General features: G+C 40.8%; 1 protein-coding gene across 3 annotated transcripts in view; it reads right to left on the bottom strand.

Moving 5' to 3' along the window:
* CUBN (cubilin) overlaps positions 1–22,430 on the bottom strand; it is a 152,286-nt gene that overhangs the window by 67,712 nt on the left and 62,144 nt on the right. For all 3 annotated transcript variants that reach the window (XR_010387583.1, XM_026098657.2, XM_064505984.1), the window contains 6 exons: positions 19,226–19,407; positions 13,054–13,228; positions 11,178–11,359; positions 4,754–4,910; positions 3,049–3,165; positions 566–679 (listed from right to left, as the gene is read on the bottom strand). Coding sequence is in view for 2 of the 3 variants with exons in the window: in XM_026098657.2 (XP_025954442.2) it covers positions 566–679; positions 3,049–3,165; positions 4,754–4,910; positions 11,178–11,359; positions 13,054–13,228; positions 19,226–19,407 (927 nt within the window). In the remaining variant the exon portion in view is untranslated. The remainder of the gene's footprint in view (positions 1–565; positions 680–3,048; positions 3,166–4,753; positions 4,911–11,177; positions 11,360–13,053; positions 13,229–19,225; positions 19,408–22,430) is intronic.

Raw genomic sequence — 22,430 nt, 5'->3', positions numbered from 1 at the left:
AGTTTAAACAATGCTAAATTTTGCTGCTCCTTATGCAGGGAGGTGATGGCTCTCAGAGAAGTGAGGAGAAAGCCACAGAAAAATCAGGACCAAGCAGAAAGTCAAGCTTTCACGGGTTTGAGGAAAGTCCATTTTCTGCTCCCAGAAACCTGCAGCTTTCTTCACCGATCTGTAACACTGACTTTGCTTATGGGTGAGGGTTACAATATGTCCTCCTACAGTTAACCTGAAGAATGCCATTTAAAGTGAACTGCTATAGCAGAGCCTTCTCATTCCACCCTCCTTCCCCCCATTTCCCACAGTGCCCTGCTGAGGAGGAGGGAAGCAGGCCACAGGATCAGCTCCACACCACAGGTCAGGAGGGATGCGCTTGGCACCTGCAAGGACCACACTGTTCACACCGGGGATTTTTCCTCCAGCCGGGGTCTCCCAGGGGAACGCCGCCATGGGCACTCCCAATGCCAGGGTAGTCCATCAGGCAGGAGGAGACTCACGAGAAACGTTATTCTCCTGCTTACATTTTGTGTAGTCCTGTGTACGAAATAAACAAGTGAAGGCGCAATACCTCGAAGAGGAGCCTCGTAGTTATTCCCATCCAAAATCTCTACAAAATCCGTCGTACAGTTTTGCCTGTTGTTTTCAATATCAAAGTCAGTGAATGAGAGTGTAACGTGGTTAACTGGTAAGAGAAAAGAGTGAAAGCCTGAAGGGAAAGATGGCATTTCACACACAAAAAATGACATGTAAACACACACTGGATTTCTATTTTCCATATTCATTCTAGGATAGCCATCCTAGAATACCATCTTTTCTTCTCTCCCTTGAAGTCAATCAGTTAAATAAATCAGTGTCTGTTACTGGATCATAAAACACAAAATCTGAAGTAATTTAATTTTTCATGTGTGAAGTGAATTTGGTGGAAGTCCATTAATCCTTACTGTAAAAGTCCTGGTAAATACCTTCATATTTCAGTACTTTCTAATTTAGGAGTGTAGGATTTAATGCATACACATGAACCTAAATTTTCCAACATCTGAACAGCTTCATTATATAGTCTAAATGTCACCAAATACAGCATGGAATATTTACACACATTATAATTGAAAAATAAAACTTACTTCTATGCATCCATAACCTCCTGTCCCTTTGTGATCTATATCATAGATCTGGACAAAATGTGAACTGACGCTGCCCTGCTCCAGGCTCAGAAAGAGCTGAATCCTTCATTGTCTGGTAGTGTTCCACATCATACATCAATTGGACTGGTTAAAGGATCATTAACTACCCTCAGCTATATTTGTATGGAATTGGATTTTCCACGCCCTCAGACTGTAGGCTACAAGCTGAAAAAGAGCACTTCTGACTCAGGGTATTTTTGATTCTCATATTGCTTTAGTTTGTTCTATATGAACAACACTGAATTCATGAATGGAAGAACAGAGGCTTTTCTCAACACCAGTCCATGGTAATAGTCCCAGCCTTAGCGTGCCTATGTGGCCCCACTAAGTTTTCTCTCGCACTGATCAAGTCTGAATTTGACACAAACATTTTGCTTCTCACTTGGCTATGATTAATTAGCTAGAACAAGCTGAAATCACGGACATGGGCCAGGCGCTGCATTCAGCAGGGTGCCACTGATTGCCATTCAGTCCTATAGCCTGCAGGTTCAGCCCTCTTCTCTGCACCAGGCCAGTCAATCACTTACAGCTATCAGTGCAGGTCCTCCAGATATAAAATGAAAAGTAAAAACACAGTGGGTGGTAAGAGCAGAAGACATGTTGGCCGTCTCAGTAAGAGCTGAACAAGAACTCTCTGCTGTGGTTTGCAATGGCTACATCTACTTTGCATGGCTATGTCCTGTTATGCTGTGTGGTTGGCACAAAAAAGCCATGTTTACCTGTAATATGTGTAGTATGTAGTGGTCCTTGTGATATATGGAGGAAGCCTCTACATACATAGACTACTTCTTATCCAGGATTTTTCTGTTCTCTCACACTGATATAAACCAGGAGACAAGAGCTATGAACGAGCTTTCAACCTAGATACAGACAAAGACTGTCTTTAAAAAAATTGTTGTATAGGTCAGGAACAGCTTTGATGATGTATTTTTCATGTGTTTGTATAAGAACCTATGCTTAAAAATTGCTTATCTCCTAATTTTTGTTTTAGTGTTTTCCTTGCCATATTGATTTTCATTTTATAACTTAGCAAAATAAACTTCTAAATGTGGTTGGAACATTCTATGATTTTAATAGCAACAGATAGATATCAGGTGAACAACAATTGTTCATTAGTCACCAGTAAAAATAAACGTTTACTTTAAATGATGTTATCAGGATACTGTAACTCTTCCCAGTTGTACATGTATTTTAGGAAATCTTATACACTGTAAAAGTAATGCTGGGTATCCAATGGAAAATGTTGGTGTTTTAACATCAATCATAAATCTGTCCAAAATTAGAGAGAAACATCTGAGGGTACAGCTATGCACATGAGACTAGTGTATTTATGTTCTTTTTACATTGTATTTTAAATCAAAATATCTCCCTACCTTTTCTCATTACTTAATTGTAATTTTATTTATTTATGTTAACAGCATACATCTGATACACCACAACTCTAGCCTGAAAAATCCAGGCCAAAATAAGGTCAGATGTATACATATGTGTGTATATATGCAAATGCATATATAATATTATATTAGATACTATGCATTATGTATCATATTATGCCTTATGTATCTATAAGATTTTCTGACAGATGATTCCAACTTCACATGCTATTCAACACCTAGTTTATAATTCCAACACTCAGGTCCCAGTAAATCAGCTAAGATGACAAAGTTGTAAACTTTGTTTTCCTCACTATGTCCTAAATTTTTCTACAGTAAAATCTGACTTAGGACAGATTAGGAGAGCCACACTCTCTCCAGCTACCAGGATGCAGAACTTCCTAGAGAAAAAAAGGAGGAATTTTGTATTGTTATTACAGAAAAAAAGGATGAGGATATTAGTCATCCAACTAACTATAAAAGATGTTTTTACTTACATGGTTCCTGAGCCTCAATAATCCAGCTGCAGTTCTGATTGTTTGGGTATTTGGCAGGATACAGAGGAGAGGAAATTGCTGCCCCAACTGAATCTGACTCGATAAAACTTCCGCATGCTTTAGAATGAAACACATATATACACAAAGACATATATATATTTATATATATAAAACATATATTAGATTCTGTAGTGAAAAGGAACGTATAAAACATGACATGCTGCAATGTAAAATGAGGGTAAAATACATGGCAAGAATTTGAGAGAAGTCAGAAAGACTGCGGAACAGACTTTGCTTCATATATAGCTCAAGAGAGCAATCTTGGGGCCAAAATAACTTCAGCTCAGGGTAGCCCAATCATACATCTGTTTCTCTGATCTTTTGCCTACGTTGGCACTTAGGAAGGAAAGAACAGTGAGGAACCCTCCAGAACCTGCCCGTGCCCAAGGACTGTAGCACATGGCATTGGCATGGTCCCCTTGTGAGCTGGATCAGCAAAACTGCAACTGTGTGAAATGTTGCACATATGCAAAAGCTTAATCCACTGTGTAACTCTGGCTAACAGTGCTGAGCACTGCAATGCTTAATTTCTAAGCATGCTGACTTTTCATAAAACCCCCAATTTGGAGTTTAACACCCAGCTGCTTTATACGTAAGAGTGCGGAGTTAAGTACCAAAGTCTAGGATCCATGCATCATGTTGTGCTGCAATCCAGCAGGAAATGGGAATTACAAGGTCTTCTCGGGAGGACCGAATCTGAGCTGCCTCCATCCCAGGCAGACTCGCTGGCTGCTTTTTGTGCAGGACCTGATCTTGTAAATGTGCTCTGAAAATATTTAGCAGGTTAGGCCGTTGTGGTTGGTATTCAGAGATGCCTAATTAGGCATCTAGCTAGGACCCCAATAATTGGGAATGTCAAGATTTGGGGTATTCTGGAAATTTTACTAATGAAAATTCCTTCTTTTCTTTCCAATTTTTCACAAAATTTTCAAAGAAAAGAAAGCTTTTGCTGGGAAAGGTGCTAACATATAGTGAAAAGAATCCTAATAAAACAATGAGAAAAGGGATTTTCTCCACAAAAACTAAATAGTTATATCTTGGGAGGGGGAAATGCTTTCAAAGTTATTGTGAAAAAATGAAAGAAAATCAACAATAATATGAACTTTCTTGAAAAATTCTGCCCAGCTGGAGCCATTTTTCATTAAAAAAAAAAAAAAACATGGAAAATACCAATCCACAAATTAGATTTTTCATGTTTGGTGGGGTTTGCAGGACTGAATCCATGTACTTCATGAAGAGCACGGCACAGAATTCTTTCACGCCTTTTCAGATTCATGAGCATAGATAAAGACATAAAATGCTAATTTGCCACTTTCCCTGTGGAAACTGCCAGTTGCATATTTTTCTCAGGATACATACGGGTAGCTAACCTCCAAGGGAGGAGGAGTAAGAGGCAGCTGACATGTCTGCTAGATGGCTTGCCATGGAGGGCATTTTTTTTCCATTCTAAAAATCTAAGATGATCCTGTGTTTTTAAATTCTTTAATCTATAATTTTACAAAATTCAGTCCTGCTAAAGATATACACTGGTATGCTGCATGTATAGAAACAACATTTTCCATTATAAGCTGTGCTAAAAAATTGTACCTGATATAGACTAACTGGTGATTAGACAAAGGTGTGTTTGTGTAAATGAAGAAACTACCTTCAGTAAAGCGAGCACTGAAACCTCTGTGCTGGATGGTTGTATCGGAGCGCAGTCGGACATACATTACATTCCTGGAGGTTGTGATCGGAGGAGGATGCTGTGTCCCGCAATATTTTCCAAGAAGTGGTGCTTCACTGCTGGGGCCATCATATACCTGCCACAAAAGAGTGGAATGAACTACTGGATTTCAATGGGAGTACTGAGAAGACTTTTATTTCATTCCCTCTCTTATGTTTCATACACTTTGGTCCTGATACAGTCCTGATATTAGCGGTGCAAACAAATTATGCATTGCCTGCTTTTATTCTGTGGCTATTTCCAAAGAATGCAGCCATTTTGGGCTGAAGCTACTGTGATCTTTATAGCAAAAAAGCATAATGTAACCCTTTTACTCTGTACATGTGTGGGATGGAAGCAACTCTACTTTAACAACTCAGATATCCCCACACGTTTTGTTATTGTTTCCTGTTAATGGCTAATATGAGTTCTTGTGTAATTTTTATTCAGTTAAACTCTTAATCTTGCTTCAGTAAAGACTTCTGTATCGGCTCTAACATGCCACTAGTGTATCAGTGGGACTATGACTGTGTATAAGAAGAGAAAACACTTGGGTTAGTGTTTTCACATGTATCTACCCAGTATTAAGCATCAGGGTCCAAAGAAGAGGGAAAGAAATGTTCAGTATCTCAACACCAATTGTGTGGAGCCTGCAGCAAGATACAGTGATGTATATGTATATGAATGCTTATATATTGCTAACTGTTGCTGAATACATGTAGCTGAATGCAAGTGAGCGTGTGTGAGTGTGTTTTTTAGATATATGTAAGTCTACCTAAATATACGCACATAATATAATTAGCTGAACAACCCAAAAGGGCTGCTTAAGAAACAATTTAATGGCATTTAACATTATCCTAAGTTGTAAAGCATAATTCACATAAAGTCGTTGCGCCCAGTAAAAAGATGGTTTCATAGAATTTCACTTTAATTTTACCACAAATGCTTTTCTTCTCTTTTTCCTTCACAGCTGATAATTTTATTTCCTTTTAGTTTCATAATCAGGAAGATAGGGCTAGCAAGGTTAAAATCAATGACTTTCTACCTGAAGTGACATCAAAATTATAAAAAGAGAAACCTCAGAGGAGGGAAAATGGTACAGTCTCAGAGCGTCCCACCGAACCTTCCTGGCACTCAACCAGATGTGACTCACTGCTGCTGTGTTTTGAGCCATGGGCCACTCTCACGAGCCTTGTGCCTGGTTTCAGTGATTTGCACTGGAGCCATCAGCACAGTCACGTGACCCAGGGAGGAAGAGCCTTGGGCAGCAACATGGAAGACCTGAATTCAGTTCCTGTCTCAACATCAGCATCCTACATGACCATAGGCATGTCATTTAATATAACCTGTGACTCAGCTTCCTATTGTAAAATGGAGAAAAATAAAGGATAATAAGAGGACTGGAAGATACTCAGGTGCTAGGAGGTAAAAAGCTAAACAAAACTGCACTTAGAGCAAAATAATGCCATTGGGTTAAAGGAGATCTGCTACTTAAGATTTTCTTCTTCTACTTTAAATGCCTCAAATTCTAGCAAGCCTGTGCAATGCAGTACTGATCAACTAAAAATTTCTAACTAACTAAACTGTGTAACACAATGCAACATTTCTGCCTCTGGTATTCAAAGGCCTTTGAGTGCATTAGTGAGAAAAATGTAACAGTAGATGAAAAAAGGTGACCTGTCTCAAATAAACCTCCGAGCTGAGCAATAAAGGACAAAACTCCTGTTTAATCCACTGACATACCCTGCTTAGCCAATGCTGTTTTCATGGATTAAACATTTGCCCTTGGGCATATAACACTGGCTAGCTGTGTGGGACATTGTGATGGAGTATTAAGTGTACTTCAATGTCTGGACAAATGAGTACCTGGTAAAGAGAACCATGATATCCATCCACTCAACCTTTTCTTCTGTCTTGGCATCCCGCCACAGTCAGCACTTTAATACATACTGTGCAATGTTTATTTTTCCCCTGCACAAATATTCTGTACATTAATCAAGCTGCCTAGAGTTAAAAACCACAAACCGTGGAGTGTGAAAAAAATAATGACTAACAAAGTAACCCTGAGGAATTAAGGCACTGACAGTCCCTTACATAGTGAGAGGATTTTGTCTGTGTGCTAGGACAGAGAATAAGCATTGTGTTGAGAGAGCATGGAGAGCGAGCCTGACAGCAGTTAATGTAAACTGCTGGCTTTGATGGATTGGTGCCACTCAGCACAGCTGAAGATCTGACTGTCGACATGTGGATTGTTATGAGCCTGTAGTAACTGAGCTGTCTCACTAGGGAAAACCTTAAGGATGACTAACATGAGAGACTAAGTAGACATTTCATCGCAAGGGCTTTTTGGAATACAGAAGTCTTTCTGTGTGAATGCTGGGAGAAGAGCAGAGAGTCAGAAGAATGTTTTCTAATTCGAATATATTTGCTGCTTCTAGGGGGCTTGTTTGAAAAAAAGTAGTGTCTCCTCTTTCAGAAAACTAGGAATGACTCTTAGCCTTTATACTTACTAAAAATCTGATTCAAGCACCAGCTCAGCACAAGCGTTACTGAGATATGGCATTTTAGGAGTTACGGCAGCTACAAGTCAAGCAGGCACAGTAGCACATAGGTATACTCTGGCTACATCATTGTTACTCACCTGCTATTTGTTAACTTAAACTATTTTGTAGGGAGGATTTCAGTCTTGAGTCTAGATAAGAAACCAAAATATTCCCTCACTAGTTCAGGAAATAGTTGCATCTCTCCATAGTGCCTTAAAGTGAATCTGAAAACATCTGAGAAATGCATTCCTGTGGCTGTATAAGTAAAGAAAGATGATGCATCTGCTCACAAGAAGTTTTTTAAAAGCCAAATTTTCTTTTGCATTGCACATAGCAGCAATTTGGTCTTCTCTTCTCTTTACACAATGAACATAACTGAGTGATTCATCTCCTTCTTTTTGAAATGAGAGAAGTACCTCAGTTTTCAAAAGCACATAACAAAAAGAAGATAATTTTTGCTTTCTGAACCATAAAAATCCCACATCCTAGCTGTTCTCTCTGGGAAGATTATCTCTGCCAGCACCTGCAATAAAGCAAGTCATATCTCCACTCTAGCTCCCAGAGGTTTACATTTTCTGCATTCCTGTGTACTGCTTGTTATACTGCGACAGGAAAGAAAAATAACATTTACTTAATCAAAGCCACTAAAGAGAATGAACTATTTCTCCCTCTCCTTTTCAGTGTCTTGTTCTGCAAATGCTACTCTCTGAGTCACGCCTTCATAGGCTCTCCAAATGCTTGAAACTCTTGCTGACCTTCACTCCTAATGTAACTTCAGATCCAGTTCACTGGTTAAAACACATGGGCAAAAAATACAGGAATTAGTGCACTCCCCATTTCTTTTCCTCTATTTTCCTTCAAAGAAACAAACTTGTTTGCTGTCAGACACTCTCCAGACAGAAATAGTCTGGTACAAAAAAAGAAATTAAGTATTTATTGTTTATGTATGGTGACAGTGACACCAAAAAGTCTTCTCAAGATCTTATGCTTTCTGTAGACCAGAGAAAGTAAAGGCTACAAATTCTCATTTAGCAGATGAAGAACCGAGGCACCACCTAAATTTAGGCACTCAACTGGGACATCCACCATCAGTGGAGAATGTGCTTTTTGGTGGCCTGGACTGCTCTTTGGAGGCCTCTCTTGCCTGCGCTGTGTCCATTGACTCTAGAAGGAGCTCAGAGCAGTTACACTGCGGGTTACAGTTACATGCTTAAAATCAATTTGGCTGAACCTAGATCTGTGCCCAGGTTCACACAGGAAATTATTGAGCAGAACTGGAAAAGGCACTGGGCTTTTTGGAGGAGCAGTATAGCCAAGAAGTATCAGAGCTGAGTGTTTTCCCTTACTCCATTTTGTTCACAACTGTGGAATGGAAGACATTGCAGGAAAAAGTACATTTTCATGTGTTCCCAATAGAAAAGAATTTGCAGCAGAAATATTAAACAAAAAAAAAAAAACAGAAATTGGAGGAAGAAGCTCAACAAAGAACTCACAAGTGATACTACAGCTACATGTGCCATCTCAAGTCATATCACAGGGAAAAATGAGTTGGTCTAGAAGGGGAAGGATGAAGGAAAAGGCCTTTGGTACACTCAAGGGTGGAGGGGAGCCCCAAGAGAATTCACAAAGCAAATAAAAACCATAAAGATAAGTAAAAAATGCAGAAAAAAGAAGGGTGGAACCATTGTATTACTCATACGTAGTAGTTGTTCCTATATTAGAAAGAAAATAACAACCACTAGCTTCCTTATCTACCCATATTTTCCAATTATGCTCCTCTGGATTGCAATTCCTAAGCCATGCCCAGTCATACGTGTCCTTATATATCCTCAGGCACTTTCTGTCCCCTCAATCTGTTCTTGTATTACTATGCAAGGCATATAGTGAGCCATGGAACGAGATGAACACAAATCACATCCAGGTGTTGGAACCAAGCGGTTTTCAGCTTACTAACTTACTAGGAAGAGAAAGAAACACCATCCAATCTTTTTGTTTTGCTGATCCTCCTACATTAGCACTGAAGAGCTGTCCCCTACTTCACATACCACTCAGAGACTTTTGTTATCTCTTGGCTTCAAAGCAGCATCCTCCCCCATCCGTTTTCAAATCACTCTGAACTTGGCAGGCAATGACTGATGCCCACATTAGACTTAAATCTCCCTCCTGGTTCACACTGCTGCTTCAGTCATGTTTGCACAACTGGGGCTAAATGGCAACCTCTTCTTCCATCACCTCCCAAAAAACAAAAGAGCAGAAGCAAACAACAGATACTTGTATGGGAATAGAGGAAAAGCAGTGTCACTGTGCTGCGATGGCCTACTAACTCCACCTTATGCAAAGAGCTCTGCCATAGCAATCTCCTCTACCAGGTGAAGCACTGATCCCCTTTAATGAATAAAAACCTAGTGCCCGTATCTGGCCTATAAAAGTAATGGGAGTTGTGCCTATAACTGCAGGGAGCTTACAGAGCTGGGTACTCCACAAAGCATTTAGACAAGTTTCACTGGCATCAGGTTTAAAATTGAAGCTTGGATTTCAGGTCTTTTCAGAATTTAGCCCCTAATTTGGGGAATTTTTTTGCCCAGTGCTGCTGTTTTGGATGGCCCATGCTTCTGCCAGGCAATCCGATTTTCTATTCCTGTGTGATATCACAGAAGACTCTCTTATTTTCCAACAGATTTTCCATTTCAATAATCCCCCTAAGTGGATTTTAAAAATTTAAACAAAAAAACATAACCATATTTCCCTATGCTTCAGAACCAGAAAAAAATGAACATCCACTGGACAAAGACGCTTTGCAGCCAAATGAAATCTTCAGTTCTGCTCAGCAAAATGAGGACACGTTTCCTTTTTACTGATTCAGTACAAAAAAGCTTTACGAGGCAATGCTGTTAAAAGTGATGCTGTTTTCAAAAGAGTCTCTGTTCCTGCCAATTTGAGTTCTCTGTGAATGACGATTTATCAGGGAGAGGAGGGCTGGATTTTGCGCTAGAGCCACGGTGCTTTATCCGACTTGTACCAATCACACATGCCTTTGTACTGAGTGAAGTGCAATCTGACATCAAAAGTCAGGATTTCATGTTCCTGCTCCTACAGGGCCAAGTGTGGGACGTGGAGAGCTCTTCGTTGTTGTATGCTGATTGAGCAGCAACCTGAATTTCCATGAGATCAACCAACAAAAGCTCACAAACTGATAGCAATGTGAAACTTTTAAGAGGGCAGACTCTCTAATGAAGCAATTAAACAGCCAGCTAAGGAGCACTTGAGCACACAGTGCACACAGAACGAAAGCCAGCAAACCCGAACTCCTTCTGGGCATGGACCTCTCTTTCTCCTGAGTTTTGTAACCAAGTGTGGGCAACCTATTATAGATGTGGGCAGTCCATCTTATGGGTTGGAACAGGCTGTGGTAACCTGCACCATAGTTCAGATGGAAAAAGGTGGCACAATAACAGCCATCTCTATATGGGGCTGTTTCTTCAGCGCTACTGAGAACTCACACCACCAAAAAGAAAAATACACTGACAGGATGCTGCATGCACCACTCTCAACAAAGGATCCTTCCACATATAAATGGGAATATGGTAGAATGCATAAATGCATTTGGGAGGCCTGCTCCAGTGGTGGAGCAAAGAGAGCTAGATCATAATTATTTAGCTTTAAATTTAAGCCTTAGTTTGTCAGTGAATAAATACAGAACATGACTATGCAACAAACAGCCTGAAACCAACTGCAGCCTAGGTTGCACAGTGAACTTCCTCTTTTGTAAGCATTTTGCCAGACTCATTAAGGAAACTTTTGAAATTTCTATTATTACTTACTGCAACACTGTCATAGTTACACGAGTTGTGGTCTTCAGTGTCAAAATCCGTGAAGTTCAGTAGGACTCTGTGACTGTAGTCAACTTGGATAACCCAAGAACAATCTGTGTTGTTATTATAAGGCTCAGGATAGTTTGGAGAATGGATTTCACCACTGGTAGCTTGGAAAATACCACCACAGCCTGAAAAGGACATGATCAGTTTTAACTGTAATAGCTCATTTATCCTTAGCAAGATTCTACCTTTATTTTTAAATTGAAGGAACATCATCTCCATCTTGGTACTGTCTACATTAAACCTGTGTAAAATGAGTGCTCCATCCGTTCAAGTGTCCTGTCCAGAACCAAAATCAATGTAAAATGACTACCAGGAAAGTAAAATGTTATCATAATTGGTGAATGTGCAACAACAATGCTTGTGAGTTTCTTTCTAGGCCCAGGTTGGTAGTAAATGACCTACAGGCTGAAGTATTAGGGCTGGTATTTCTCTATCCTACATACTATAAAAACAATTAAAAATATAATTCGTATGAATGCCACAGATCTTTTATACCTAGGTGACTGGCTAACCTAGTACACTGAGAAAGCAATGATTAGGCCCAGCTGAGCATAGGGGAGAGAAAAAGATTTTGGAAAATATGAAGACAGCTGGGAGCTCCATTTTCTCATGAGCAATACAGCGATTACAAGCCTCAAGATTTCACTTATCTCCCCATATAATTGAGGGCTTCCTGAGGACTCCAGTTCACCCCTGGCTATTTCTGACCAGAACAGCTCCAGCACTCATGAACATCTGAATAGCCTAGAATGATGGATCCTGTGCGGGTAGCGCCAGGGCTTTCAATGGGACTAATGCAAACAAACGGACTTTTATGTGATGCAAAGAGATGAAGTGGGGTGAGAGAAAGACATAGGGACTGCTGGAGATGGAGGCAGCCTGCTGGAAGGATAAAAACTACACTGCTAGTGGGCTCTGGTGAGAGGGTATTTTAGAGGCGAGAGGGGGATTTGAAGTACAACAGGCAAGATGCTATAAAGGGATGAGAAAGCTTCAGGGGGTCTAAGCAGTTTGGAAAAAACAATCCACCAAATCTGAGAAGGGGATTAATTCAAAGGACTATTGTAAACTGTCTTTTTATTCAAAGAAATCTTGTGCCTTTCTCATAAAACTTGTGAGAATGGAGAAGTTTGAACCCTGACAGACCAATGAATTAGTGTATTTAATCAAGTGAAACTGCAAGAATTAAGATCTGCCTCTTCTCACTTTTCATTGCAATTATGTACTGGTAATTAGCCTTTTCATAAGAACTCCCATGTAGAAACATGTGGTTGGGGCCTTTAAACATTTCTCTTCTTTCACTGATTACCAGTAAGGCTTTGAACAAATAATCACATGGGGGATGGATGAACCTTGTGGAGTTCAAGGATTTACTAATCACTCCAAATATTTTTGGAGTTCACTGAGTTCTCCAAGCTAAGCCACATTCTCAGTTATTTTTCACTTTATAATTTAAAACCAGAAGCATCATTCAGTTAATAAAGGGCTGTATATGTGCATGTGCAGGGGAAATCGCTGGCATGCAAAAGTTCTTTTCTGATTACAGGAATGTCTTGATTCATTATGTATAGAAGAAACAGGTAGACTGTAACAATGCATATAAATAGGCTTAAATATAAGCCAGTTAGAGGATTTCTTTCTCACTGTTTTCCTCTGTGCATTTTTCAGCATTTCTTTTAGTGGAATCAAATCCAGTAACATCCTAATTCTCTTTAGCTTTCAATCTTATACTGCTCGACTACTTTACATGTTTGCATGGCTGATCCTCAGTTCTTCTCAGACTTCCTGAATTTCTCATGGCATTCATCAGCACACTCACCACCCGGTTTTTCATGCCAGGAGGCATTGAAACCTTTCCCAGTCACTGCTGCATCTGTCTTGAAACGGACAACAATTGTATTGCCTGTGGTGGAGACTCGCAGTGGGTTCTGTGCTGATCTTGAAATACACAGCTGGGCTAGTCTAGGAGAGAGAAAATCAGGTCCACCATAGACCTAGAAATAGAAGAACACTGTTAGTCAGAGCTTTTCAAAGACATCATCTGCCATAGTAGAAAACATCCGAACAGTTTAAACTGGAGAAAAAAAACTCATGTAAATATTGAAAGTGATTCCACATTTTTAAACGTAAGGTAGCTAGTAAAGTTGTTTTCTCTGCAGGTTTGCTTGGTGTCTGAAACACCTGGAACAAGTATGCAATTCCAGATGATTTCAAAACAGCCTTGCACTAAACAAGAATTTTCTGCTTTGGAGACTTTGCCACGTTTTTCTTCCTCAGTCCCTCCAGGGTTAGCACCTTGTTTCTGTGAGGATATAAAAGTACATCTTTTGTGTGTTTGTGTAAACAAACTGTATCTCTTTGCTGGAACTTGTGATGCTATTTTGTGCCTTTATGTTTAAAAGCACAGTTAAGATGATTGATTTTTTTTTTTAATTGGAGCCAGATTTGATCATTCTCTCTGATAAAATAAAACACTTAGCAATTCTTGTAACTTCAATGGCAGAATCAAGATCCAAACTATGGGATTTTGGCCAAGGAAGTAAATGATATTCTAATAACACCATACAGAAACAAGGGTATATATCAGCCTATTTGCCACAGAAAATGCCACAGAAGGTCAGAAAGAGCAATCTATACATCTTTCTCAGAAAGTGGCAGCACCATAAGAACCAGTGTGCTCTATGGCCCTTTTACCTCTGATCTATGTGAGAGGAGGGCAAACACAATATTTTAATAAGCTCTTCCTGACACTTGCTAACTTCAGAAGAAGTTTGAGCTCAGTCCAAGCTAAGTATCTGAGCAAGTCTTATAAATAGCTGAACTAGTTCCACCACCTCCGGAGATAAGTGTAGTGCATTGCTACATAATCTAATTGACTGTGTGCTCACTTAATGTTCTCAGTGCCTGATCTTGCTCTGCCATTAGAGGTACAGGTAAAAGAACTGTTTTTTTAAAAAAACTGGAAAAATTATTCAGTCATTCCAGAGTAATGTGGCACCTCAGAAACTGAAGCTCCTGTCCCCAGAAGCAACAAGAAATGAATTGTTCTATAAACATGATGCTCTGTAAGATGTTCAGAGGACTCCCTTTTGTTTCAGTGGCTGATTTTGCATGCTTAATTATTTTCTTTAATTTTGACTGAGACCAGCACTATTACGCTTTCTGCAGGGAGGCTGCATGATTTGAATGCATAATGGTTCCTCTGCCAAATCAATCATCTCAAGGCATTCAGGAGAAGTCAGAAGGGATGAAACTGCAGCTCAAATTCTGACTGTAATGAAGCAGCCACAGTGCTGGGAAGAAGCATGTTTGTCCGCTGGAAGCTCAGCGTCTTCAGCAAATGCTTGGCTGCTTGCGAGGCCCAACAACAGCTGCATTTGTCAGAAGTCTGTTCAAAATGTGAATTTTAAAATCTGTTTGTGGTATATTTCCCTGAGTCAGAGCCACAGCGTGGGACCCAGAGGGAACACATGCTCTTAATCATCTGAACCTGCCCAATGAAGCTATGTGTCAAAGGAAACAGCGGGAGTATTCAGCTCTGATATGCATCATGGACCGGCCTCTCACATCGTCCCCGGGGCTCCCCGGGGCCATCTGCACACCATGGGCAAGGGGAGCCAGCCCAGCTCTAACATAAGCCCTGCTGATTTCTGTACTATTACCTCAGGAATTAATTTGATCCAAGCTGAACACTTAGAGCTGAACTGTCAAAGGAAAATTAAGGAGGGGGAAGAAATATTGATAGGAAGATGAGTTTTGTGAGTTTCCTTTACATTGTTAGCTGTTCGGCAGTGGCCTTCTGCACAGTTTCAAAACCAAAAGCACTAGTCAAAGACATGCTCTTTACAGTTAGGAGTGTATTTTCTTTTCTCCTTTAGGCCAGTCCAACTAATCAGATGCTTTCACAAGGGCTGGAACAAAACAGGCCAGAGTGTTTCCATGACAAAAAACAATAAAATGTTACTTTTGGCTCCAAAGAGGAAAACCAATAGTTACCACATGAAAAAAGGAGAGGGAAAAAAGAATGGATGGAAAGAATGAATTCCAGGGAGTGGTTCACAAAGAGTCACAGGATGTCCGAGCTACAGAGAGATAAAAATAGAAATAAAAACATTTAGTTTGATCTGAGCACCTGATCCAGAGATGAAATAATGTTAGATGGAATAGCGGGGATGCAGGACACTGCCATAAAGCCCATGGTTTTAATCTGTTCTTACCATTTGCTTCTGCTCTGTTAGCTCCATTTATTGTTACCAGTCAGCATTCCAGAGTTATGAGCAACAGAAAGTTGTTTTCATGTGGTTGGTCCACCCTCATGACACAGATTTCTGGGAATAAAACTGATCCCTGTCCAGATATAACTGCCAGCAAAGAGAGAGCCTGACTTTGACAGAGAAACAAGAATTACGATAATATTTGATGTCTCTTTATATTTAAACAAGAAGACCAAAGCATCTGATAAAGGTTTGGAAGTGCAACAGATGATTGACAGGGTTTTTTCATTTTCAGCTCACAGCTATGTCTTGCTGTGGCAACACATATCTACAGTTTACTAAAATCTGGTCACTGTTAAAAAAGATAAATCATAATTTAACAAAGCTGGCACGGTCATTTTTCTCTATACATGTATTTTCATAGAAGCCGTTTTTTAGATATATTTCATTCTTCCATTATGTCCAAAATGATGGCCCCTATTTCCATAAAACATTTTTAGAAAACATCTTTAAAAACAACTTTAAAAAATTGCTTCTGGATGTTTGTAAAAGGCGTGGAATCTGATGAGGAAGAGAGAAAGACTGCAACAGCATCACAATAGACACAAGAGGGAGGGTGAAAGGGGAACCTATCGAACATTTGAGCATGCAGAAGCCATGGGGAGAACTTGAAGATTCCAAACACAAATTTTTTACTTTACTATTATTGGAAGGTCTTAGTGAAACATATGGCAGGTCCAAGATATTGACATGAAAATGATAGCTTGTTTGAGAGGCATTGTCAAAGGAAAGGGAAGGGAGGTGCTTGCTGCATTTTATAAGAATGAATATGCTTCAGAAAGATGTGCAAGAGAGAAATATTCAAGAAACTGGTAAAGATAAAAAGGAAGACAGCAGCAAAGTTGGTGTGATGGGAAAGATCTGTTAGAAATTTCCTACAACTCTCTGCCAGGTTGAAAGGAGGGTGTTTCTAAGCAAAAGGTAAAAGCAACCAGGTGAGCAAACCTGGTGATTACTAAGAAATTTTTATTATAAGTTAATATGTTTTGGAAGAACAATAGGAAGGGACATAGAAATTGTTCTGAAATGTTCTGAAAAAGGTTTCTTGTTTCAGAGAGTGGAGAGAGTTAAGCAGATAGGGAGTCTGGAGGAACAGCAGGGTGCAGAGCTACTTTAATTCTGATCTTGACTTCCTATTAAAACTGGAAAGTTATTTGGCTTGAAAGAAAACAGGAAGTGGTAGAACTCACTATTCTAAGATAAGGAAAAAGTGAAATCAGAGGAGAGAGATTAGGAAAAGAAGACTTCAATAACCCAAGGAATTGGTAGACAGGATACTCTTGGGGAGGTAACATGAGGGTGAAAGAAGTTTGGGAAATCCAGCGACCATGGAAACCGAATATGTCAAAGGCACGCCAGGAACCTCTTTTTTTCCTAGCAATTTATCAAACGTGTGTGTGTGTGTGTAGTTTTCAGGTTGGACCTATGTAGACAAGTACAGCAAATAAGACCGCAAGGTACAGCAGCTCCTGAAAATAGTTAACCACATTCTTTTTTTCCCCCTAAATCTGAATCGTCTTTTGTTCTGTGCACACTATATCAATGACTCTGTGAATGTGTAATTTCTAACAAAAACAAGGAAATATATGTGTAGCAAATTACAAAAAGCTCTACCAAATGCTTGCAGTTTGGCAGGGAGAGTTGCACACTGCCAGACAGAACCTTTGATCTTGCACTAAGACATGTACTGATCTTCCCCAATAGTTCAATTTATATCAGTTTATCTATCAGCAGATCAGAGACAGGTGCTAGAAGCTGGGTGAGCCAAGGTTGGGTGATGAGTAACCAAGAGGCTTATCAATCCTGAAGGCAAGGAAGGGCAGTGGTCAATAGCCACACTGAGGGCAGGAAGGCAGGGAAGTTCGAACTGCAAAGTAGGCATCTGTGCTGATGAACGAGAATGGACGGAAAGAAGTAAAGCACAGCAACTAGTTAGAAGTGGTAAAGAAAGAAAACTGAAAACCTAAGGCAAATACCTTACTCACAGACACAGAGCAGCAAGCTGTAGGATCCTCTTAAGCAATTTCTTTAAGCAATTTGTGTCAAGCAGCCCATTCATTAGGCTTTTAGGCTGGCCCCCACTAGTCAAAAAGTTGTTAAGCAAATGTTTGCCAGCCATCTGCACTCCTACTGGATCCTGATAGCTCCTGGGTGACCAGCTCTAGGTGTAGGCATCATCCTTGCACTATTCAACCACAGCTGAATTGGACTTTGCAGCAGTTTAATTGATTCCTCTGGGCAACAGAGGCATGACTGAAGCTTACAGGCAGATGAGCTTCAAAGCAGCCATGTAGGCATAAACAGCAATGAAGCTGCAACACAGCTGATTCATCAATATCCAGACCAGCCAACACAGGTCACCTACTCACAGGCATAGGTGTCAGCAATGTGACACATGGGCACATTCGCCACTGCTACTGAAGGAGAGTTTATGGAGCAACTTCCTTACATCCAGATCCCACAGAAGCCTCAAAGCTAGTAGGATATTAGTGTCCACATGATTAAGACTTCAGATTCATTGCTCAGCTAGGAAAACCTATTTTAAAGCCAAAAGGCTGCAGTTTAGTCATGCATCTCCTCTCCTTGTACAAATGCTTAACAGTCATTGGTCTGGCCACTGGATACTTAAGAGTTGCTTTGGGATGCAGGGTAAGTCTCCCATCAGGAACATTGCTGTTGAGCATGCACTAAGAACTGTAGGCTGGAGAAATCAAGGCTACAAAGGCAAGAAAGAAAGCAAAGAGTATGAGCACGTGCTGGATGGATAGCTGTCTGGCTGTATGCCAGCCATACTTCCCATTGCTTGGGAGAACAGAAGGCCCCAGCACAGTGGTACAATCTCTCTTAATGAATCTTTTATTTTTAGTCCATTATGAGAACATTAAAAATTCACGCAGGTAATAACAACAAAAGACCCAACAACTCTAGCTCCATTAGTGGTCTTGTATCTCTCTGGTGAGAGCCATCTAGAAAATCTATCGTTCCAAATAATTTCTTTCTGAAACTACTTCCTAGTGCTTTTTCTTGCACTGGAAGTCTATTCAAATCTGTTAGCTGGGAACTGGTCACCTGGCTGCTTCCCAACATGAGCACCAAGATGGCTTATATAACAGGACCAGGCACTCTTCCAGGTCTCTTAAAGGTCAATAAACCCGTAGAGAGGTCCCTTTTCTCCTTGTCCAACCACCCTAATCTGCTTAGGACACTGCAACACTGCCTCTTCTTTTAGTCTTTTTTCCAAGAACAAAGGTTCTTCAGAGTTTTTAGGATCCAGGGTTATAAACCTCTCCACTTCCTTGGAAGGTCCTACACAAGGTCCCACCTTAGCTATCCTCTCAGTGATACATTACCTTCCTTTAGCTTTGGGAAATTTTATCTCCATAGTACAGTACCCTACACTCAGTTCTTTGGAAAGGGTGGACATTTTAAGACTTCAGGTTCTTCGGAATAGCTTTGTCTCATGTTATGAAATGTGTAGTGCCTAGCTTCATTATTAAGGTGTACAAATATCAAAGTCATAAACACAAAAATTAATGAGTGCTGTGGTTTCTGCAAAAGCATCTGTGGAATGTAGCTTTAACCATAGCAGAAATGGGAAATTGCAGTAGACTGTTTGTTCTGCCCCTGCAGTTTTTGGAATAATCTGCTTCAGACAGAAATGCGGATAACTCATATATTTTTGAGGGCTAAATCTACCTCCAAAGGTCTAGATCTTACCTCCAAAACATCGTAGTTGCAGTTTGGGTGATACTCAATGTCAAATTCCTGGATGGTGAGTTGAATGCTGCTACTGGGTGCTGTGCGAATGTACCAGATGCATTCCCTATTGCTTGGGTAGCTGTTGGGGTAGCCAGGGCTGTGAAATGATCCAGAAGGGCCAGAGAGTTCTCCTCCACAACCTGACAACACAGCAAAGCAGCTTGTCAACGAGGGGCTCTGGAAAACCGCCCTGACAGCCCTGGAACACAGACGGGCATCATCACCTCCTTCGTGCACAAATGTGTATGCTGGGTTTGAGGGTCCTCTGTATCAGAGGGAACCGAGGTCTAGCAGGGAGGAGAGACCAAGAAACTGCAGGCTGGAGCTGCTGGCACTGCCCATGCAAAAAGCACTTTACCCCCTGTTTTATCAAGCTTCTTGCTGAACCTCGGAATCTGCTTTGACAGCTGGAGAAACTGAGGCACAGAGTGAATAGTTGACATTTTTGCATTGGCCTCTAACTTGGTTTGATTGGTTCTAGAACACTGATTCAGATCCATTCTCTGCTGTTCCTGACCTCAACTAATACAAAACTAAGCTGTGATGAGGAGGGTTTCCTATTGTTGTAAAAATGCCACTTCCCCATTGCTTTAGAAATCATGAAATTAAAAAGACAATACAATTTCCCTCAGCCCACTGAACATGGCTACAGGCTGCCAAGTCACAGTGGATGAACTGGCTTTCTGACATTTCATGGGTTTAATATTATTCTTTTTTATTCAGTTGTAACTGTGCAATGGTAAGACATGCCATGTTTGAAAAGTTTTGTGTTTTCTTTTTAGATAAGAATATATTGTCTCAGCCCCATTCTTCAGCCCCTTAGGTGATTAAATTCTTACACATTATGAGCTAGATTAAAAAAAAAAAAGATAGAAACAATGGACCAAATGCAGTCCCTGATTTGACAGCACAAAGCAGCTGAACACCTCAGAGATCAAACCCCTTAGACATCTTCCACTATGGCTGATGAGTCACTGGAGCTCTGATCACGTTCTATGCTCAGTCTCAAGCTCTTAAGAGGGAGAAAGACATCTGGAAGAAGGAAGACATGGCCACAACAGCCTTCACCTCTGAGACCACTGGTGGCTGCCACTAAAGCCTTGGGTACAAGGCAAAAGACCTCTTCACCTTCTTTATCAGATTGCCTATGAATTGGAAGGGTAGCATTCACCACTCCTCTGCATTAAACACTTTACCTGGACAGTTCACACATGAAAATAATTAGCCATTACCCAGAAGGATATATATAGCAGCCCAGACAGAAATCATCAGTGCCAAATATTGAAAATTTCAAGTAAAAAGACTGGTGTTCAGTTCCACTCCCCACATGCAACTCATGAAGTATCACAAAAAAGTAACTCAGATGAAACAGCTGTGACTGTGTGCCATAGCCTAAAAGAAAGTGGTTGGTTTTACTATTACGTGACAGCTCTGTTTCAGCTGTGGCTTTGGGGAGTACAAGTCTCTGGGGCTGAAGCTGTTCTATCCCTCACCTCTGCACCATTTAATTCATCAGCTTTGGCTGCGGCTCTCTCTTCCAAAACAAAAGTGTACCATCTTGATTATAAATGCTACACAGCTGTAGCTAGGAGCAGAGAAAAGATGGGCTGAGGCTGCAGTTTCACCATTGCTTTACGCAGATATAAGTGGTAACTGCTGCCCTCGCTTCCTTTGGTTGGGTTCCCAGCGAGATCCTCTCTGTGGTCCAGCCTCTGGGTGCTGGTGTCAGCGGGATCTGCACACCAGTGAGGGTGCCCCTCCAGCCCTTCCTGGTGTCAGGGTCGGCTACATTCATCATGAAACCACACTTTTAGAGAAGCACGTGGGGTGGCTGTTTACCTGTCACGTGCAGAAGGCAAGGGAACTCTGTGTTTGATCTGATTTTATGTGTGTGTCGCCCTGTCTTGCAGCAGCAGCAGCATTTTGTCTCTCTGAGCATTACAGGCCTGCAAGTGCTTCACTCAGGATCTAGCTTATCTTTTGCTAATATAGCTTTTGTGGGGTCACTCAAGTCACCCTTCTACTGAAAGCCCACACTCCATCAAGCTCTTCGGATTAATCCCCAAAGGGAAGATTCTGTCACATAGCAAAAAAGCCTCAAAATATTTAATTAAATCACCTAATCAAGCTCTTTGGATTCATCTCCAAAGGGAAGATTTTGCCACATCACAAAAAAGCCTCAAAATAGTTATAATAATAATTAAGCCACCTAACAACCAACAAGCTGTGTATTTCCAGAAGCAAATATTGCAGTATGTCAGAAAAGTGATGGCATCTACCAGAACTGTTAGTTATAGGAAATATTTTATAACATTAAAAACACCTACCCCTCTGATCTGCTCAACTAATGCACACAGATGTGTGAGACCCTCCTAATCTGTACTAAATCTATGCATAATTTACAACTTGAATCAGGTATCTTAGGCCATTGCTCTCCTTAATGCATTTCTTTCTTCATCAGTTTGTAAATTAAGATCTTCAATTAAATGCAAATACTTTCCTCAATGCCTTCTCTGAGAAAATCATGGTGGCTAAAAGGCAGCTGCTAAACCCCAACAGCATTTGCTGTCATCTCTACCATGGGGTCTTTCAGCTCCTCACCGAAAACTTGAGTTGGGCTCTCCCACCGTTGGGTCTGATGCCTTCTAGGGCTGTGAAATACAAATCTGTGAAAGCAAACAGCAGCAGGTCTGAAAAGGAGCAAGGCAATAAGAAACTGTTCTAAACCAGAAGAGAGTCATCTAAAAGCAGACATGAGGAAGATGTCTCCAGCCATGCCAGTTGTGTGACATGCACCTCGGACTCCATCACCCTGTACTCATGGGAAAACTGCTGTAAAAACATGAGAATTCCCACAGTTGGACAATAGTTAGCTATAACCCCAGAAATCCTTTCCATGGCTGAGCTTGACCTCCCAGGTGAATTGCCGCAGGCTCAGTCCTGTTCTCCCCTTTCCCCAGGGATCGCGTCCACCTTGCAGCGCATGATGCTCCATAACCGTAAGGTTTGCCTGGCAGTCACAAGGGTACATTATCAAGTTACGGATCTCTCAGTCAGTAGTAAAAGCAGCCTTTAAGTGTATTTGAAACCAATCCTGCCTTCAATCCCTCCAGAGAGATAAGCACAATGGAAAAAGGTACTGCACTTGCTTCCCCAGCACCTG

Source organism: Dromaius novaehollandiae, chromosome 2 (assembly GCF_036370855.1).
Source record: "Dromaius novaehollandiae isolate bDroNov1 chromosome 2, bDroNov1.hap1, whole genome shotgun sequence".
NCBI lineage: Eukaryota > Metazoa > Chordata > Aves > Casuariiformes > Dromaiidae > Dromaius > Dromaius novaehollandiae.
Note: the sequence above shows the minus strand (reverse complement) of the source record. Positions and strands in the feature narration are given on the sequence as shown.